Source organism: Phragmites australis, chromosome 8 (assembly GCF_958298935.1).
Source record: "Phragmites australis chromosome 8, lpPhrAust1.1, whole genome shotgun sequence".
In the NCBI taxonomy this organism is placed as follows: domain Eukaryota; kingdom Viridiplantae; phylum Streptophyta; class Magnoliopsida; order Poales; family Poaceae; genus Phragmites; species Phragmites australis.
Genome location: NC_084928.1, coordinates 5569007 through 5584386, shown reverse-complemented (window position 1 = coordinate 5584386; position 15380 = coordinate 5569007). Strand labels below are relative to the sequence as shown.

Here is a 15380-nt window from a genome sequence, read left to right as displayed (position 1 = left end):
ATGTCGGACGCTAGCAAGACCCATTCAGAAATAGGTGTGTCTTCATATTTCAGAACTGTCTGTCCATGCCTCACCTGCCTATGTTTACTTTCAACGGAAAGCTGTTTATGCATTAGCCTCCAGATATAGTACTTAATCTTGTTTGGACACTCGAGGCTCCAAATATTTTGCCATTCCGTAACTGCAGTAACATTCACGTTAGGATGAGCATCTCTGACACACCTGACTCCTTGCCTTCTGTTTTCTTCCGTCGTCATCCTCATCAACTTGTACAGGGACAGAAAAAAAATTGAATATTGCGTCAGTTCCCTCTCCTGTGTCTGATCAATGAATCCTGCGACTCTGCTCATCAACTTGTGGAATCCACGAACCTGACCAAATCCGTAGATTGTTGTCAGATGCACTTGAATCCTCTGCTTCTACGCCACGTTTATTTCCAATAGCAAACTGCACATGTGCATCTGGTGAGTCTACCTGACGGCGCCCAGAATTTCTAGAACAGAGGCGAGAGGGACACCGCGAGAGCTCACGCGGCTTCGTTGCAAGTTTGAAGCCGTTTCTGTGTTCGTACACCCACTCGCGCGTTTCGATTTCACATTCTCGAGTCTCGCACGTCGTTGGTCGGATACTAGTACTTGCAGCAGGGAATCACGTTTTTTTTCGTGTGTAATTTACAAGACCTCGTATTTGCTGGAAGCTGGCTAGTAACGTTTGCACTCTTGCCTAAACAACGATTTCTCGACAGCAAGGCCTAGCGAGAGTGAGAATTCACATATCGCCCATTCAAGAAAAGCTCGAATTTGCTTCAAGCCGCATTAGGGCACCGCTTACCATCACCATATTGCTTGTGACATTCAGTCAAGCAATCGAGAACAGCAACAGAACGCAAGAAAAAACTAGGCAGGGAAGAGGGGAGTTTTGCCCCCCAAAACATCCTTTGTAAATAAACTCGGTGCTCTCACTATCGGATGTCGAATGTTTTATACCCCACAAGTTTGCGACTTGTGACCATACAATTCTAGGCAATTGTCCGGAACATCATCTGCGCGGAGACACGATCACCACAAAGCAATCTCATCACTTGCTAACTTCTTTTGCTTGCGAACTCAAAACTGAAATAGGCCGCAGGCTCAAGAGAGGACGGCCATCACATCCGACGCTCTCAACACGATGTAACCCGTGCCGTCTGCGCCCTTGAACTCGCTCCCTGCGTACTTGGAGTACAGCACGGTGCTGCCAGCCGGTACTGACAGAGGCTGCCTCTTGCCTTCCTCGTCGAGAGGGCCTGGGCCAACAGCTACAACCTGCACCGGTAAAGGATGGTTTCAGCTCATGGTTCAGATGGTAATGATTTTATCGCCTGAGTTCACACTGTAGATATGTTTAGCTACAACTTGCAGGCTCTAGCAAAAAAGAGAATAAACTTAGGTTTGCATATATAGAAAAACTATATAACTCCAAAGAGCAAACAGGTGGTAAGAACTCACCGTTCCGATGGACGGCTTCTCTTTAGTTGTTTCAGTGAGAATAAGACCCCCAGGAGTTTTGTCCTCGGCTTCTGCGACCTGTCATGCAAGCCAAGAGAAATGTAACTAACAGGCAGCTATTCAATGAAAGAGCAGGATATAAGAACCAACAAATCTCCAAGTCAACCCATAAGCAATAACATCCCAGACAGAACTGTTATAACTATCAGGGAACATATGAATACCTTGATGAGAACACGATCATTGAGAGGCTTCATATCCTTCACATCATCAGTCTCAAGAATACCAATGATATCATCCTCTTTTAGAATGAGATGCTTGGAGTCATTGAATTCGACCTCAGTCCCTGCGTACTTCGAATATACAACTTGAGCCCCGGTCTGCATAAGAAACATACCTATTACTGCAAAATATTTCTTGGGCAACCAAAGGAAACAGTATACCAAATAGTGACCACTAAAGCAGTAGGGAGCATTCAAACAACTTGATTGACAGCTTTACCACATCCAACTTCTCTGCTCGTACATTTAGGCATACTTGATGTACTAGAGCAGTCAAGCTCCAGCTAGACTGTGTGGGCCACAAGATTGCTAGAAACAAACTTCTTCCATAGGCTAATAAGCTTGGTTAATGTAACTTAAACACGAATCAGAACATAACTGGTTGGGCAACATATGTGTATACTCAAAATTCAAGTTGTAAGCAACCAAATATGCAAGTGTATCTGATCAAATCTACCTTAAGAGACATTTTCCTACGATTAATTAGACAATGCGGCCAAAATTAGGAATCAATAAACATTTGCAAGTTGAAACTATGAACAGAATATAATGCAGATCTTTTTCTACATATCAATCAGCACAGAGGGTTATGCCACATGCATTTCAGCCAGTCCCAGAAGAGATCAACTCTCCAAGGTGTAACGAATGGTTCCTCAATATGCAGTGCCAGCCCTTGCTTTCTTTTTTGAGAAAGGGTGTTTCAACTGGACCAGCCTGGGGATCAAACTCAGGATCTAGCATCACCCCCTGCACTCCACCCTGAACTCGTCTGGATTCCCTAATACCAGATAAAATATACAGGCTAAGGTCATATCTATATTGTGGCTAAGTTACCATACCAAATTTTAGAGTTACCAATTCCAGGACATTGCCAAAAATTTAGGGCTCAAACAAAACTATAGCCAAAGATTTGGTAATGCCAACACATGGTCCACATGCCATAGTGAGATGGAAAACTACATACCAAACCAAAATTTGGCCATGGCTTCTATTCATGTTCGGACTTTTGTTGCACTTTGCAGGTCCAAACTTTGGTAGGGTATTTTGGGCACCACTTGGATGACAACCAAAATTTAGCTTGATCATAAGATTATGGCAAGTTTTGCCTTGATGTGATGTGGATGCGGAAAGCTTGTCCATCTACTACCCGGTGCAGTTATGTCCATCAAGTTCATGCACAATCTGGAGGATTTCAATGTGCAAAACAATACACGTTTGAAGGCTTAGGAAGACTATTTCCATAAGCAACAAATACTGTAGCATTTTGAGGTGTGTAGAAGAAGGTATGGACTATTTGTTGCCGGCTCTCCACAAGCTAGTACAATTGAGTTAGAGTAACCTCTAAGTTTCCTTGCTAGTAGCACTCATTTGAGCTTCTTGTGAGAGGCATCAAAAGCATAAATAGGAGAGAATTTGATGCAGGGGTGGCTGATCTTCACGACTTCAGAGACAAACTAAGAGTAACTAGCTATGATCAAGCTGACTTGAAGGTTGCTAACTTGATTGCTACTCTAGCCAAGTTACGCAGTGAGGCGTGACGAGCCACCACCTTCACACCTTTACAGCGCCTATGGTGCGTGGCATGACGACGCTATACACACATCGGCATAGCAAATACACACATCATAGTATAGGATAGTAGAAAATTATATTGGCAAATGACAATGTAAATGTAGCTCAAAAGTGAGTCTAGGATTTTAGTAAATCAAAATAGCAATGTGCTACTGCTATCTAGTATGCTTGTGCTACTTCTATGTGCTATCTATACCTTAGTGTGCTCTTTGTGTGTGTGGTTGTGCGCTATATAGGGTCTGTTTGGCAAAGCTCTAACTCCAAGAATTCTTAGAGCTAGGTATTCCTAGCTTCCAAAACTAGTAGAGTTGGAGCCATGGGTACACCAAGGATATTTGGGTGAGTTATTTTATTTTCATTTTAGTGTAAAAATATACACTTAAACTACTTTATCTTAGCCTACAAACACAAGATCTAACGTGAAGCTGAAAGCTAGAGCTCTGCCAAATAGGACGATAGAACAAAACACTAGAACAAAGTTACAAACCTAGGCTGGAGCCATTGAGTTTGTGCTTGACTGCGGTGCGGCCAGTGAAGGGACTTGAGCTTGATTGCAAGTATACACATTTCTCAGTAGCCCACTTAGAGCTACATTAGCTGACTAGTCTGAATGCACAAGGCCGAAGCAACAAAGCCCACAGCCTGCTCAACCCAACAAGCCAACCTACCCATCGTCGGTCCATCCCAAGCCACGAGACTCCCACATGACAGCTTCACATATGCGTTGCCATGGACATAGAGCAGCGGTGGTTGGGACCTAGGATCTCAACAGCTGCCACAATCCCTGCCTAGCACGGATCTGCCAGATCTACTGCCGTCGCAGCTGGATCTGTTGCTCTCAACCGTTGTATCTGTAGGGAGGGCGGGCAGCGGCTCAGCGGTAGGCAACGTAGGAGGGGTGGGTCAACAGAAGGCAACACAAGAACTCTAGCCCCTCAATGACTAGGTCTTCCTTTCATAGAACACCCTGTGCCCGTGCTCCTACCCTCCATAATCCCTGCGACCCCATGTGTATGGCGCCCGCCACACCGCATGGTTACACCACAATGGTGTCATAGGGATGCTACAGCAATATGGCAGACACCATACACGCCAACGTCATGGTGTCGCCGTGGCAAGGTGCAATTCATCGCCACAACGCTACATCGACGCTATGGCGATGATATAGCGACGCCTTAATAACTATGACTCTAGCAAGGAAACATAAGGGCTACTCTAACATTATACTAGTTTGAGGTACACCATCCTATACTGCTATACAACTTGTAACAAATTAGCTATATCTTCTGCTCTGCTCCTCCAAAGGCTACTCTTACTCAATTATATTAACTCACAGGTACATGTTGTACCTACACAACATGTGACATTTTAGCTATCTTTTGCTCTGCACCTCTACCTCGAATATACTAGCTCACAGGTACAGCTTGTACCTATACAGCATGTAACATGTTAGTTATATTTTTCGTTCCACATCTCCAAATGGTACACCTTTTGTTGCATATGAAAATAGACTTCCTAAGCTTTTCAGCGGCATATCATTTGCATAATAGAAGCCTCCAGATCAGTGCAGATTCTTCTATGAATTTGATGGACAGAACTGCACCAGTTTGATGAACAGAAAACAATGATACCTACTTCAACAGAAAAGCTGAAATAGCTGGCTAGTGTTCTATTCAAAGTAGGAATGTTCCTTAACTTACTAGGTGGTGGGAATAAGAAAGTACCTCTATGCCGACCTCTATTTTCTCATCCCCAATGGTCCTTCCCGCTCCAACAGCAACAACCTCACCTCCTTGTGGTTTAGTCTGCACGGTCGATGGAAGCAAAATCCCACCAATCGTCTTCTCCTCGGCAGCACTAAGCTTCACGAGCACCCTGTCTCCCAGAGGCTTTAGTGAAGTGTACTGCAATACCACATCATAGTAAACTCAATGCTGCAAACCATATAGAGTACAGCAACATTCTACCAAAACAACTGAAGCAAATCGTGTATATTCTGCTGAAAATTGGATACACAGTGCAACCCATAACACGGGGTCACGGTCGTATACCTTTGGGGTGACAACAGTGGCAGCCTTGACGACTAGGCTACGGATCGAGCGCCTCGACGAGCAGACCCTGAGCGCCAACGGCGTCGAGGCTAAGGCCTTGTTCGTGAAGGCCACAGCGGCGAGTCCGGCACCAGAAAGCTGCACTGACGACATTCTCGTGTGCTCGCTGAACGACGACTAGCTGCGAAGCGAGACACACAATAGCCTAGGTAAACTTGGTCAAAAACCAACCGAATCAATCGAGGCGAAAACAATAACCATCCAAATCTCGTATGACACGCGAGGAATGGCGGAAATTTCGAGAAACAAGCGGGAAAATTTCACCAGATCCAGCCCAACAAATTAAACCCCTTGTAGCAGAACCGAACCACAGCCAAATCACCACACCCACCCACAAAAGAGGCCAAAAAAAAGAAGCCCCAATCGGATCGGAGCACACCAAACTGAACCCCCCCCCCCACCCCAATCCCACTCAAAAACCCGCCGGATACAACTCCCAACGAGAGCGAATCGATCAGAAGCAGCAAGTGGCTGGTACCTTCGGCTGGGGCGCGGGACTGCGCTTCGGAACCCGGCTGCCGTGCGCGAGAAGCGAATCGAGCGCAGAGGAGGAGAGGAGATAAACCCTACACGCGAGCGGAGCAGCAGCGGAAGTGCTCGAGCAAAAGCCCAGCCCCACTTTATCCCCAGCCCCCGCGCGTCTGCTGCCCCGCGGCTGCGGGCTTACCCTGCTCCGATTTGGGCTCCGGTGCGGGTAATTTCGATGGAATTTGTGTGGATTCGGCCGGGTAGGTTATTCCGGAGGCGTAGGCTACCGTGCGGGGCTAACCGTAGCCCGTAGGCGGGTTGGTGGTGCGATTGGCCTGGATGGTTCTAGAAACCTGTAGGTGGTGTTTGGAAGTAGAGTAGGGAAAGGGAAATGAATAGGAGATTAGGATAAATAGAGAAGAGATGAATAATTATGATTAAATTTTTTGGATCGTATCTCGATCTCTTTCCCACCTCTATCCAAATGGTACAGTAGGGGTTGAGTTTGAAATGGGACCCAACGCTGAAATGATCTGTTGGCCTTATGTTTTGCACACCACAAATGCATTATGAGTGCATAACTTTTTTTCAATTTGAGGTGAGATTTACACCTCCTGATACGCATATCGTGTTAGTACATAAGAAATCATATTCTAGTCTTGCAAACATGCTTAAACTTGCATACAGTGGCCAAGCCTGAGCGAAAAAATTATTGTTACAACAATTCATCGAGTATATAATAATCATTTAATTTTTAAGAAATACACATAATATCAACTCTAGCAGATCTTCCAAATTTGCATATTCAGTGCTACAGTACTACGGAGGAGTATGGGGTGCAAATCTGCGGAGTACCGTAGCATCCCTACCCTGTAGCAGCACTGTAGCATTACTGTTTACAGCGATCGACAGTTGTCCGGAGTAGAAGAACACCGTCTGATACTGTAGTAGTGTTGTAGTAACACTGTAGCGGTACTGTTCATAGATGCAGACAGTGGGATTAGAGAGAAAAAAGAGGAGCAGAAGATAGAGATGAAAAAATAAGGAATGTTGTAATAGTGATAGAGGATACTGTAATAGTATTTTTGAGAATGAAAATTTAAGGTAGCCGTTGGAGATGGATTAAGATAGAATTGCAATTTTTTGGATATGCGCCATGTTTTCTTGGGAATTGGTGCATTCGCAGCAATACAGAGAAGTTGACATGTGAGTTCGGATTTAGTGTCAGCTTTTATGCAGTAACTGTATGCTTCATGAACCTGTCGTCGTCACCACTGGCATATGATATGTCTCAATATGATGTGATAATTGTGATGGAATAGAAGTTTGTAGAGATAGATGTGTTTTTTAAAAGAGCTTTGCTGGCAAGTCTGAGTAAATCTGGATTGAAAATTGATGTGTTCTGTAAAAAAAAAATTATATTTGTGGTAGAACGAAATTTATTTCAAACAGGAGGTAGTATATCTTTAAGTATTTCCATAGCAGAAACTTGTCGTGGTTTGAGTGAATTTTTTTTTAACACTGAGCACTTTTTTAACACTGAATGCTATTTTGGGGGGAGGGGGGCCACTATTGGTAAAACATACGCAATTTATTGAGAAATCTCTATTATATGAAACACTAGTTGGTTCTCATATTATATCCACCTCTACTATTTTTCTCTTATTTAATAAAAACTTCTAAATTTTAAATAATTTATCTACTTTTGTTATTCACCCTTATTATCTGTCCTCTTCTTTTTTTTACCAGCTATAGATATATAACTCATTTTACTAATAAAAAAATGAGGAGAGAAATTAGCGGTCCATCTCCTCATTTTTTTTAAGATCATATTTGAAATTAAACTACGGTATCACTCCCGATATATTCATTCGGCGATGCTTCAATGACGCATCTACATCTTTGTAACTTAAGTTTATAATATTATAACGTTTAATATTTATGTTTTCGTTACAACGCACAAATATTTAACTAGTTTTTTTAAAAAAAATCATGTGTTCCTAACATGGACTGTTCGGACCGTGCAATTAATTTGCGACGTGATTTGCATTGCGCCCGAGCAGGGCCTCATTGAGATCAGTCCACTACGCTGCAAGTTCATACAGACATGCCCGTCACAGGCTCAGACAAATCAGGTTTTCCTGCGACAATGCAGCAGCTAGACATCAAACCCTCTGACTAATTGCATACGTGTGACTGAAAGCATACCTCAGAACTCAGAAGGCATGGTAATTGACTAATTGCGCATCTCCGCCTGCATGAATATGAGTGCAAATATGAACATGTTGTAAACATTCTCAAATGTTATTGCAGACCCATCTACACTGGAAAAGGAACAAGACTGTACTATGCCCTCCGACATTGGATCCAGTTTTCTGTTACAAATAGTCAAATAGAACTTCTACTACTTCAACAGTGGAAGCAGCACACTGGAACAATTACATTGGGGCTTGCAAGATGCAGAACCCAGCAGTTACAGGCTTACAGCACATATATACGCTGAGATAATTGAACAATTTGTAAAATTACAATGAGTGCAGGTTCCAATGAACAGAGGTAGCTTATCAAATTCAAAGCAGTTTAGTATCCCAAAAAAGAAAAGAAACTAATCTGATTATGTTGAGTAATTACACAATTTTGGTAGAACAAAGCATCAAGACCTCCAAAATAAGACAGTTTGCTGAACAACTTCTGCCAGAAGTATTTTCATCGATGTTGTCAGTGAGTTGGCTCTAAGTAATAACTCATCATAACATTAGGCGTGTATTGAATCCTTTATATCTGACTCTCGGTATCCTTTAAATAATGGTAAGAAGCACATTAGTATTTACGTCAGGACCTCCATGCATTTGCGTCATCAGAAGCACTACAGGCTTGCGTTTGCGGAGGGATGCAACCAAGGTCGCCGTCCAAGCTCATTTGCTGTACTTCAGCAGATGATAATATTTTGATGCTCTTCACACAGCTTACAAACTCCCTGCAGATCAATATTTCCAAAATCATGAGAGGGGGCACAGGTTACAAAATATCATGGTAAGGATGGTACCAAAGAGAGGAGGGGAGGGAAGGGAAAAAAACTTAAATATAAAAGAGACAAGGGAAGGAACTTACTCCCAGGGGTCATCCCCAACAAGGAGGATGTCATTTTCATGATCAACATATACCAGCTTCCAATCCGTTCTGTAGAGATCTTCAAGCTGCCCTTGAATACCAAACATGCACGCGAGATCATGCCGAAGATCATCGTAACCTCGATATCGTGTGATATCAATTGATCTTCCCACAGATCCACGCTTTTGAACCTTCAATCACATAATAGAGAAGTTATGATAGTTATAAAAGAATTTAGGATAGCTGTGGAAGTAAACGATTATTGTTGGACAATTGCATCATTAACTGTCAGTTTGGCACATAGAAATAACAGAATTAAACCTACTCAGCAGGATATTGAGCCCTAGACCAAAGTAGCCTTGGAGCCTTGGAAACTGAAAATAGTATCGCAAACCTGAATAGTATAGAACACTACAGGACACTTCAAAATTTTATCATCGCTATAGAACACTACAGGACACTTCAAAATTTTATCATCGCTATCTCTATGGAATGACGTGACAACTGATTATAGGGGCTTTTAGCTACATGCTGCCTTATAGTTAGCGCCTCAGAAAAATGTCACCTCAGCGTCTCACTAATATTAATATGTGGGTATGGGGCCCATCTTGCATCAGATGATATTTTATCCCTTTTGTGGAATGCATACTACAGGGTGGCATGCAGATATATATTCCTCGATCCCATCCAAACAACTTTCTGCACCCGAGCTAAAAACAGTACTCCACTGATGTCCATAACACTTGCATATTACTTGATAAAGACAGCTTTTCACATGAAATATGCAGGAAGATGTCCAAGTTAGTATTACTGAAAATTATGCATCAGATAAGATCAGCGTTGATGACTGCACCGAATATACTTCTAAAAGAAGAGTAGACTACTTCACAATTTTGAGAGCATGGGAACATACATAGGCATGCATAATATAGGCATTCTTAACTAAATGATACCAAGTAACCAACCTTAGTGAAAGTTCTCATCCGCTGTGTTTGACTATTCCACAAACCTTGGCTTGGCATTCCGCCATCAGTAACAGCAACATCACTTGAACACCCAGGCTTAAAAGACATGTCAGGCACACCAAACGACTGGGAACTGAATGCAGCAGAGGATAGCTCGATCTCCACATCCCTATGATCCCTTTGTCCAGAAGGTAGATTGCATATACCCTTTCCTGAAGACATGCCTCTTGACAACAGGGCATCGGGCATTAATGTATCCACATTTTCCGCAATAAGAAAGTTATCTCTTGGATCAACTTGAACATTGCTATCCAAACAAACTTGCGGAAAGGAAAAGCCTTCTTGTGGGCTCTCATCTAAACAAAAAGAGGTAGCAGACGATGCATCAAGTTGATCAGAAGCAGGATGTCGATTAGGTACATGGACCGTTTCTTTACTACCTTGCATATCACTCTTGACTCGATTATCGGACTTGCTTTGAATTTCCTGAAGTATGTGGTCAATGTGTAGTGTTGATGGCATGTCAGGTAAATTTCTGCTTCCTTGATGTGCTCTACTCAACGAATTTATTGGAGAGATACGGCTGGCAGATGGAGCTGTTGAGCTGGATGGTTCTTCACTCTCAGCAAGTGCTGACTGAGACCTTACAAGCTGCTGGGGTGTCAGGGATCCTGTGATGTGGTTTAAAGATGTTTGCTGCGAATGCTTGAGCTGACCCATAGCATCAGCACCGCCCAACTGATGTTGAAGAACTTGCTGCTGGAGAATTTCCTGGCTTTTCTGAGATAATTGTTGGATCAGCTGGGAGTGATGTTGCGGGTTCAGCTGAGATAGCAGATTTTGTTGTTGAATCTTTTGAAGCAGCTGCAGTTCTGGTTGTGATAGTTGTTGTACTTGCGGCTGCTGGCTTTGTAGGAGTCCGTGCTGGTAGTCTGTTGTTTGTTGCACCTGTGTAGTTTGAGTTAATGGTGGCTGCTGCAAAGAACCCACGGTTGTTAAACCTGGTAACCCTGGGCGCTGGGTAGGTGACTTGGGTAAACCTAACTGTTGTAGCTGAGATGAAGATGGTTGCAAAATCTGGTTTAACAATTGTGCTTGCGAGACAACTTGTCCAGCTGAAGACTGTTGTTCTTTAAGCTTGTGCTGGCCCATTGGCTGAAGACATGCAGCAGCCTTCAACTGCTGTGGCTGCTGTGACTGTTGCCGTTGGAGTTGTTCTTGCTGCTGTTGCAAGTGCATGGCATTCTGCTGCAGCAGCTGGGCTTGCTGTTGCTGTAGAATCACAGTACTTTGCTGTAGCGGTTGGACCTGCTGTTGCTGCAATACATGATGAGCCTGATGTTGGTGCTGGGCCAACGTGGTACTTACAGGATGATCCATTTTTAAACCAGCCTGTAAATTAGGTAAGCCGATATTTTGGGCCTGCATACTCAATCTTTTTGTTGGGTCTTCGTTGACACTGCCCATCCCATCCTGCACACCCAATGCATTAGAGGTCAAGTATGGTGACTGTACAGATGGGGCAACAGCTGTTAGCATCTGAGGATTTTGCTGCATAGCCATCCATTGAACTAGGTTCAGGCCTGGAAATAATGCATTTTGGACATCTTTCAGAGCAAAGTCATCAGCAAGCCATGGCATAGCTCTTTTGAAAGCACTCTCAACCTCGTTTTCGTCATCTGCAAGATTCATTATACAAGGAAGAAACGTATCTTCAGAAGAAAAAAAAAAGTGCAAATAAAATATGCTTGAAAGTTGATCAAGAAATAAGTTCCTACACAAGGATAGCAAACAAGTAGGCCAGAATTCTTGCTCACAATTAATGTCAAGTTTATACATAAGCAATTAACAACCAAAGTTAAGAAAAAAGTTTTCTGTGTTTGTACAATTTATATTGATAATGCCCACAAGAGCCCACACTTCTTGCTGATAATTGATGTGTCAAAGTTTATACACAACAAAGAAGCAAAACTTATTCAGGAAATAGATTTCAGTCCAACTTAAATTCACAATGTGACACTTTGCTAGTCAACCCACTTAATGAATGCAACGAAAGTAGAACTAAAATAGGATTGGAAAGCCTAAATTCGAGACTGTCTGCATATCGGACTATTTCCTGAACAGTACCTACCATACATATAGCATTGACTAAACAGTAGTATCTGTACCTGGCATTCCTGGCTGCTTAGGAAGCTTTGGCCTGAAAAATGGTGGTGGGCATATATAAAATGGTGTAGCAACTGGTTCAATTTCCCATATTGAAACACGGGTGCGTCTGTCAGATGCAGTTGATTCATCCCAACCAACCTAATTTGGATAAGGGAGATGAAGTCAGGTGAAACTGCTGTCCTTTATGCTATGCAGTCTTAAAATATCATTCCCATGTGGTGTTAGGTCGATCTTATCTTGAGTCAGCTAATTTCTTACTCAATGTAGCTGAATTACATGGATACCACTACAGAGAGAAAAAAAAAAACCGAGAGGAGTTACAAACCTGAAGGTTTCGCCAATGAGAATTTTTCCACCGCACTGGATCCAAGTCGCCAATGCCTGTGACCGTGCCCATATATCTTCGGACCCCTGAATCCTCTGTCTCAAATAGCATTCTGAATCGCATTCCGAGGGATACTTGTGTGTACAAAGCCTTATTATATTTTGCTAAAGGGATGACAAATTCTGATGGGCTTGCCCTATCCGAAGAATAGAATTGAGCTCATTATCATAATTATTGGCACAGAGTGCATAGAAGATACAACTAACAACTAAAATACCTTGGATTGTAGAAAATAGTAAATGGGCTGCTGTTTGCAGCGGCATGGGCTGCTGCTGCCAGGATTCCTATGTGCATGCTGTCACTTGATAAAACTGATGATGACAGAGCTGGTTGAGGTCTGCTAGCATGCCGTATGCCTAAGAGAAGCTGAGATTTCTCATCCCTAGAAAAAGAAAATGTGTCGGATCCATGTTATCTGTAATTGTTTAGATATATCCAGGCCCTTTAATTTCTGAATTTGATGATGTTACCTTATGAAGAGAACTGAATCACCAGCTAAAAGTCTTTTAGTACTGACAAAGACACTCCAACCAGTTGTCAAAAGATGCCTCTTCGGTTGACCTGCATGTTCATGTACAATAGAGTGATAAGTACAGAAAGCTTCTGATTGATCAGATACCAACACAGCATGTCAGTATAGAAAGTTTCATGAAAAAAAGTTGGAACGGTAATAGCTGCAAAGTGCTGAATATAAGCAATGGATCCATAAATAAATTCTGGCACTGAACCACAGCTGCATGACAGTTTATATTCATATGCAGTACCAAGTTCATGTACATGTACTTTTTGTGCTTAGCAATTTGCAGACCTCGATAGATATGTCGAAATTTCCAAGAAATATCGTGCAGATCCTTGGCAGTGAGTTCTCGCGCTGGTGGTTGCATCGCAAAGTCCTATCGAACATGTTACCCTGGTAAGGCAGGTATTTATTGCATCTGATAAATTCATAGCTCCATCAAAATTATTCCAATGTTATGATGAAACTGTGCATACTAGTGGTGGAAATATCTTCTCCGCTGCACGGCGTGGCACTGAGAATCCACCATGTGTACTTGTGTCACTTGCTGTCAGCGTCTTGCAAAAGAATTCCGTTGGTTGCTTATTTTGTTTCAGGCCCAGTTCAGATGCCAGCATTGCGTCTCGATCATACTACAAGCATTAAGAAAAAATGTTTCATTTTCAGGAAATATAAATGACAATAGGAACACGAATTCCGCTCACATACTTTGTTCACAGGCTGAAGCGTCATCTGGGCATAAACATCATCGGTTTCAGAATCCGCCTGAATAACGAGCATATTTTTGTACGCCCGTTAGTAAAACAGAAAAGGAAGAATGGATACAACAACAACTAGACTCAAGAGGGGAAAAGTAGCACCGACATACATGTAAGGTGAGACTTAGAAGCTTGCAGATCAACTTAGAAGGCAGAGATGGGTAATTGGGGATGGTGTCCAGTTCCTTATGCATTGAAGCAGCAACCTAGCAAAAATTAACCAGAGCAAGAAAGTTTTCAGAAACTACTCCGTGAATCAGCTCATTCCTGCAGTGAACTGATAAATCCTGCACCTGTTCGCTATGGCCCTGCGGAAAGTACACGACGAGGCTGCCCACGGGCGGCATGGACACCAGAGGCCCGGCGCAAGCATGCCACAGTTCCGAGTTGGTGGGTTTCTTTTCCCCTGCTTTGCAAATACACACACAAGAAAACCCCCAATCATTTCACTGTATCACACCACACGTCATGCGAAGAACATTCATTGGGGAGCCATGAACTAAATTTCGCTACAATTAGCTGCGACAAACCACTGGAACTAACTGCGAAAGCAAGACACGTCAACGCTAATGGCCATGAATCATGCCAAGTTGCTGATTTCAGCAATGCTTAAGCTGAAGGACCTGAATCCACGAGAAATTGGACTGTAAGCAAACATGGGCAAGGAAAATCCCACCTTCTGCCGGGCAGGGCGTGACGCCGCCCGATCCCTGGTCCTTCATCCCGCCGAGATCCCGATCCAGATCCCGCGTCCGGATACGGGAATATCCACCTCACCTTCTCTTCCCACCACCACCTTTTATGAACTTAGCTAGTTGCTACGAAGGCGACCCCCTTTCCGATTAAAGTGAGCGGCACGAGGCGAGCACCCGCGTAAAGCCGGCGAATGAATCTTCGCTGCCCACCACCACACCGTCTCCGCCGTGCCGAAGCGCCAGCTCATCCGCAGCACCTCCAAATCATCACACGAGCACCCAAGACCACGAGGCCTCCGCTTTGAGCACGGGCTCGTCCCGGCAGTTCCTCCGGGCTCCGCTCGCCGCGGGCTGAGGCGCGGAGGTGGTGGAACGCGGGTGGGACGGGGGGAGCTGCGGCGTTGGGAATGGGAAGCGAGGGGAGGGGAGGGGAGGGGGAGAGGAGGCGGAGGAGGGAGACAAGGGGGGTTTAAAAAATGGAGGCGGGGCCCTCGGGGCGCAGAGCCGGGTGGTGGGGCGGGCTAGCGCTGTGCCGCGCCCGGCGGGGTAAGAAAATGGCCGCACGGATGGCGGGTCTCGCTCGCGAGTGCGGGGCGGGGGACGGGACGGCTCGTGGGCGCTGGCATGCCGCTTGGAGACTGCTTTTTTTTTTTTTTTTTTTTGACCAATCTGAGCAATCCCATCTCATTTTTTTACCAATCTGAGCAATCCCATCTCAATCTAACGATCAACGTACATTTTTGCAATCCCATCACAATTTAACGATCCACATAATTTTTTATCTCTCATCTTCAACATATTATTCTTCTTAGTTGTCCTAATTATTTTTCCATCCTCACCTTTACACCACCCACCTCTTCC

General features: G+C 43.8%; 2 protein-coding genes across 4 annotated transcripts; both read right to left on the bottom strand.

Annotated features, from left to right (window-relative positions):
* Nucleotides 1-897: 897 nt before the first annotated feature.
* Nucleotides 898-6089, bottom strand: LOC133926424 (20 kDa chaperonin, chloroplastic-like). 2 transcript variants are annotated; one of them, XM_062372360.1, is made up of 6 exons: nt 5930-6089; nt 5392-5572; nt 5065-5244; nt 1712-1867; nt 1488-1565; nt 898-1304 (listed from the first exon to the last, which is right to left on the bottom strand). In XM_062372360.1, the coding sequence occupies exons 2-6, from the start codon at nt 5542-5544 to the stop codon at nt 1131-1133; spliced, it is 741 nt and encodes a 246-aa protein (XP_062228344.1). In that variant the 5' UTR covers nt 5545-5572; nt 5930-6089; the 3' UTR covers nt 898-1130. The 2 variants fall into 2 exon arrangements, with proteins under 2 accessions (XP_062228344.1, XP_062228345.1); XM_062372361.1 differs by having other exon boundaries at nt 5392-5596; nt 5930-6072.
* A 2369-nt stretch (nt 6090-8458) lies between these two features.
* On the bottom strand, nt 8459-15058 carry LOC133926423 (auxin response factor 16-like). 2 transcript variants are annotated; one of them, XM_062372358.1, is made up of 13 exons: nt 14501-15058; nt 14118-14230; nt 13935-14030; nt 13775-13831; nt 13543-13698; nt 13358-13442; nt 13020-13110; nt 12767-12931; nt 12490-12685; nt 12164-12302; nt 9996-11674; nt 9031-9221; nt 8459-8896 (listed from the first exon to the last, which is right to left on the bottom strand). In XM_062372358.1, exons 1-13 carry the CDS (start codon nt 14544-14546, stop codon nt 8752-8754), a joined length of 3159 nt encoding a protein of 1052 aa, XP_062228342.1. In that variant the 5' UTR covers nt 14547-15058; the 3' UTR covers nt 8459-8751. The 2 variants fall into 2 exon arrangements, with proteins under 2 accessions (XP_062228342.1, XP_062228343.1); XM_062372359.1 differs by lacking the exons at nt 13775-13831; nt 13935-14030; nt 14118-14230; nt 14501-15058 and having other exon boundaries at nt 13358-13459; nt 13543-13673.
* Nucleotides 15059-15380: the final 322 nt, after the last annotated feature.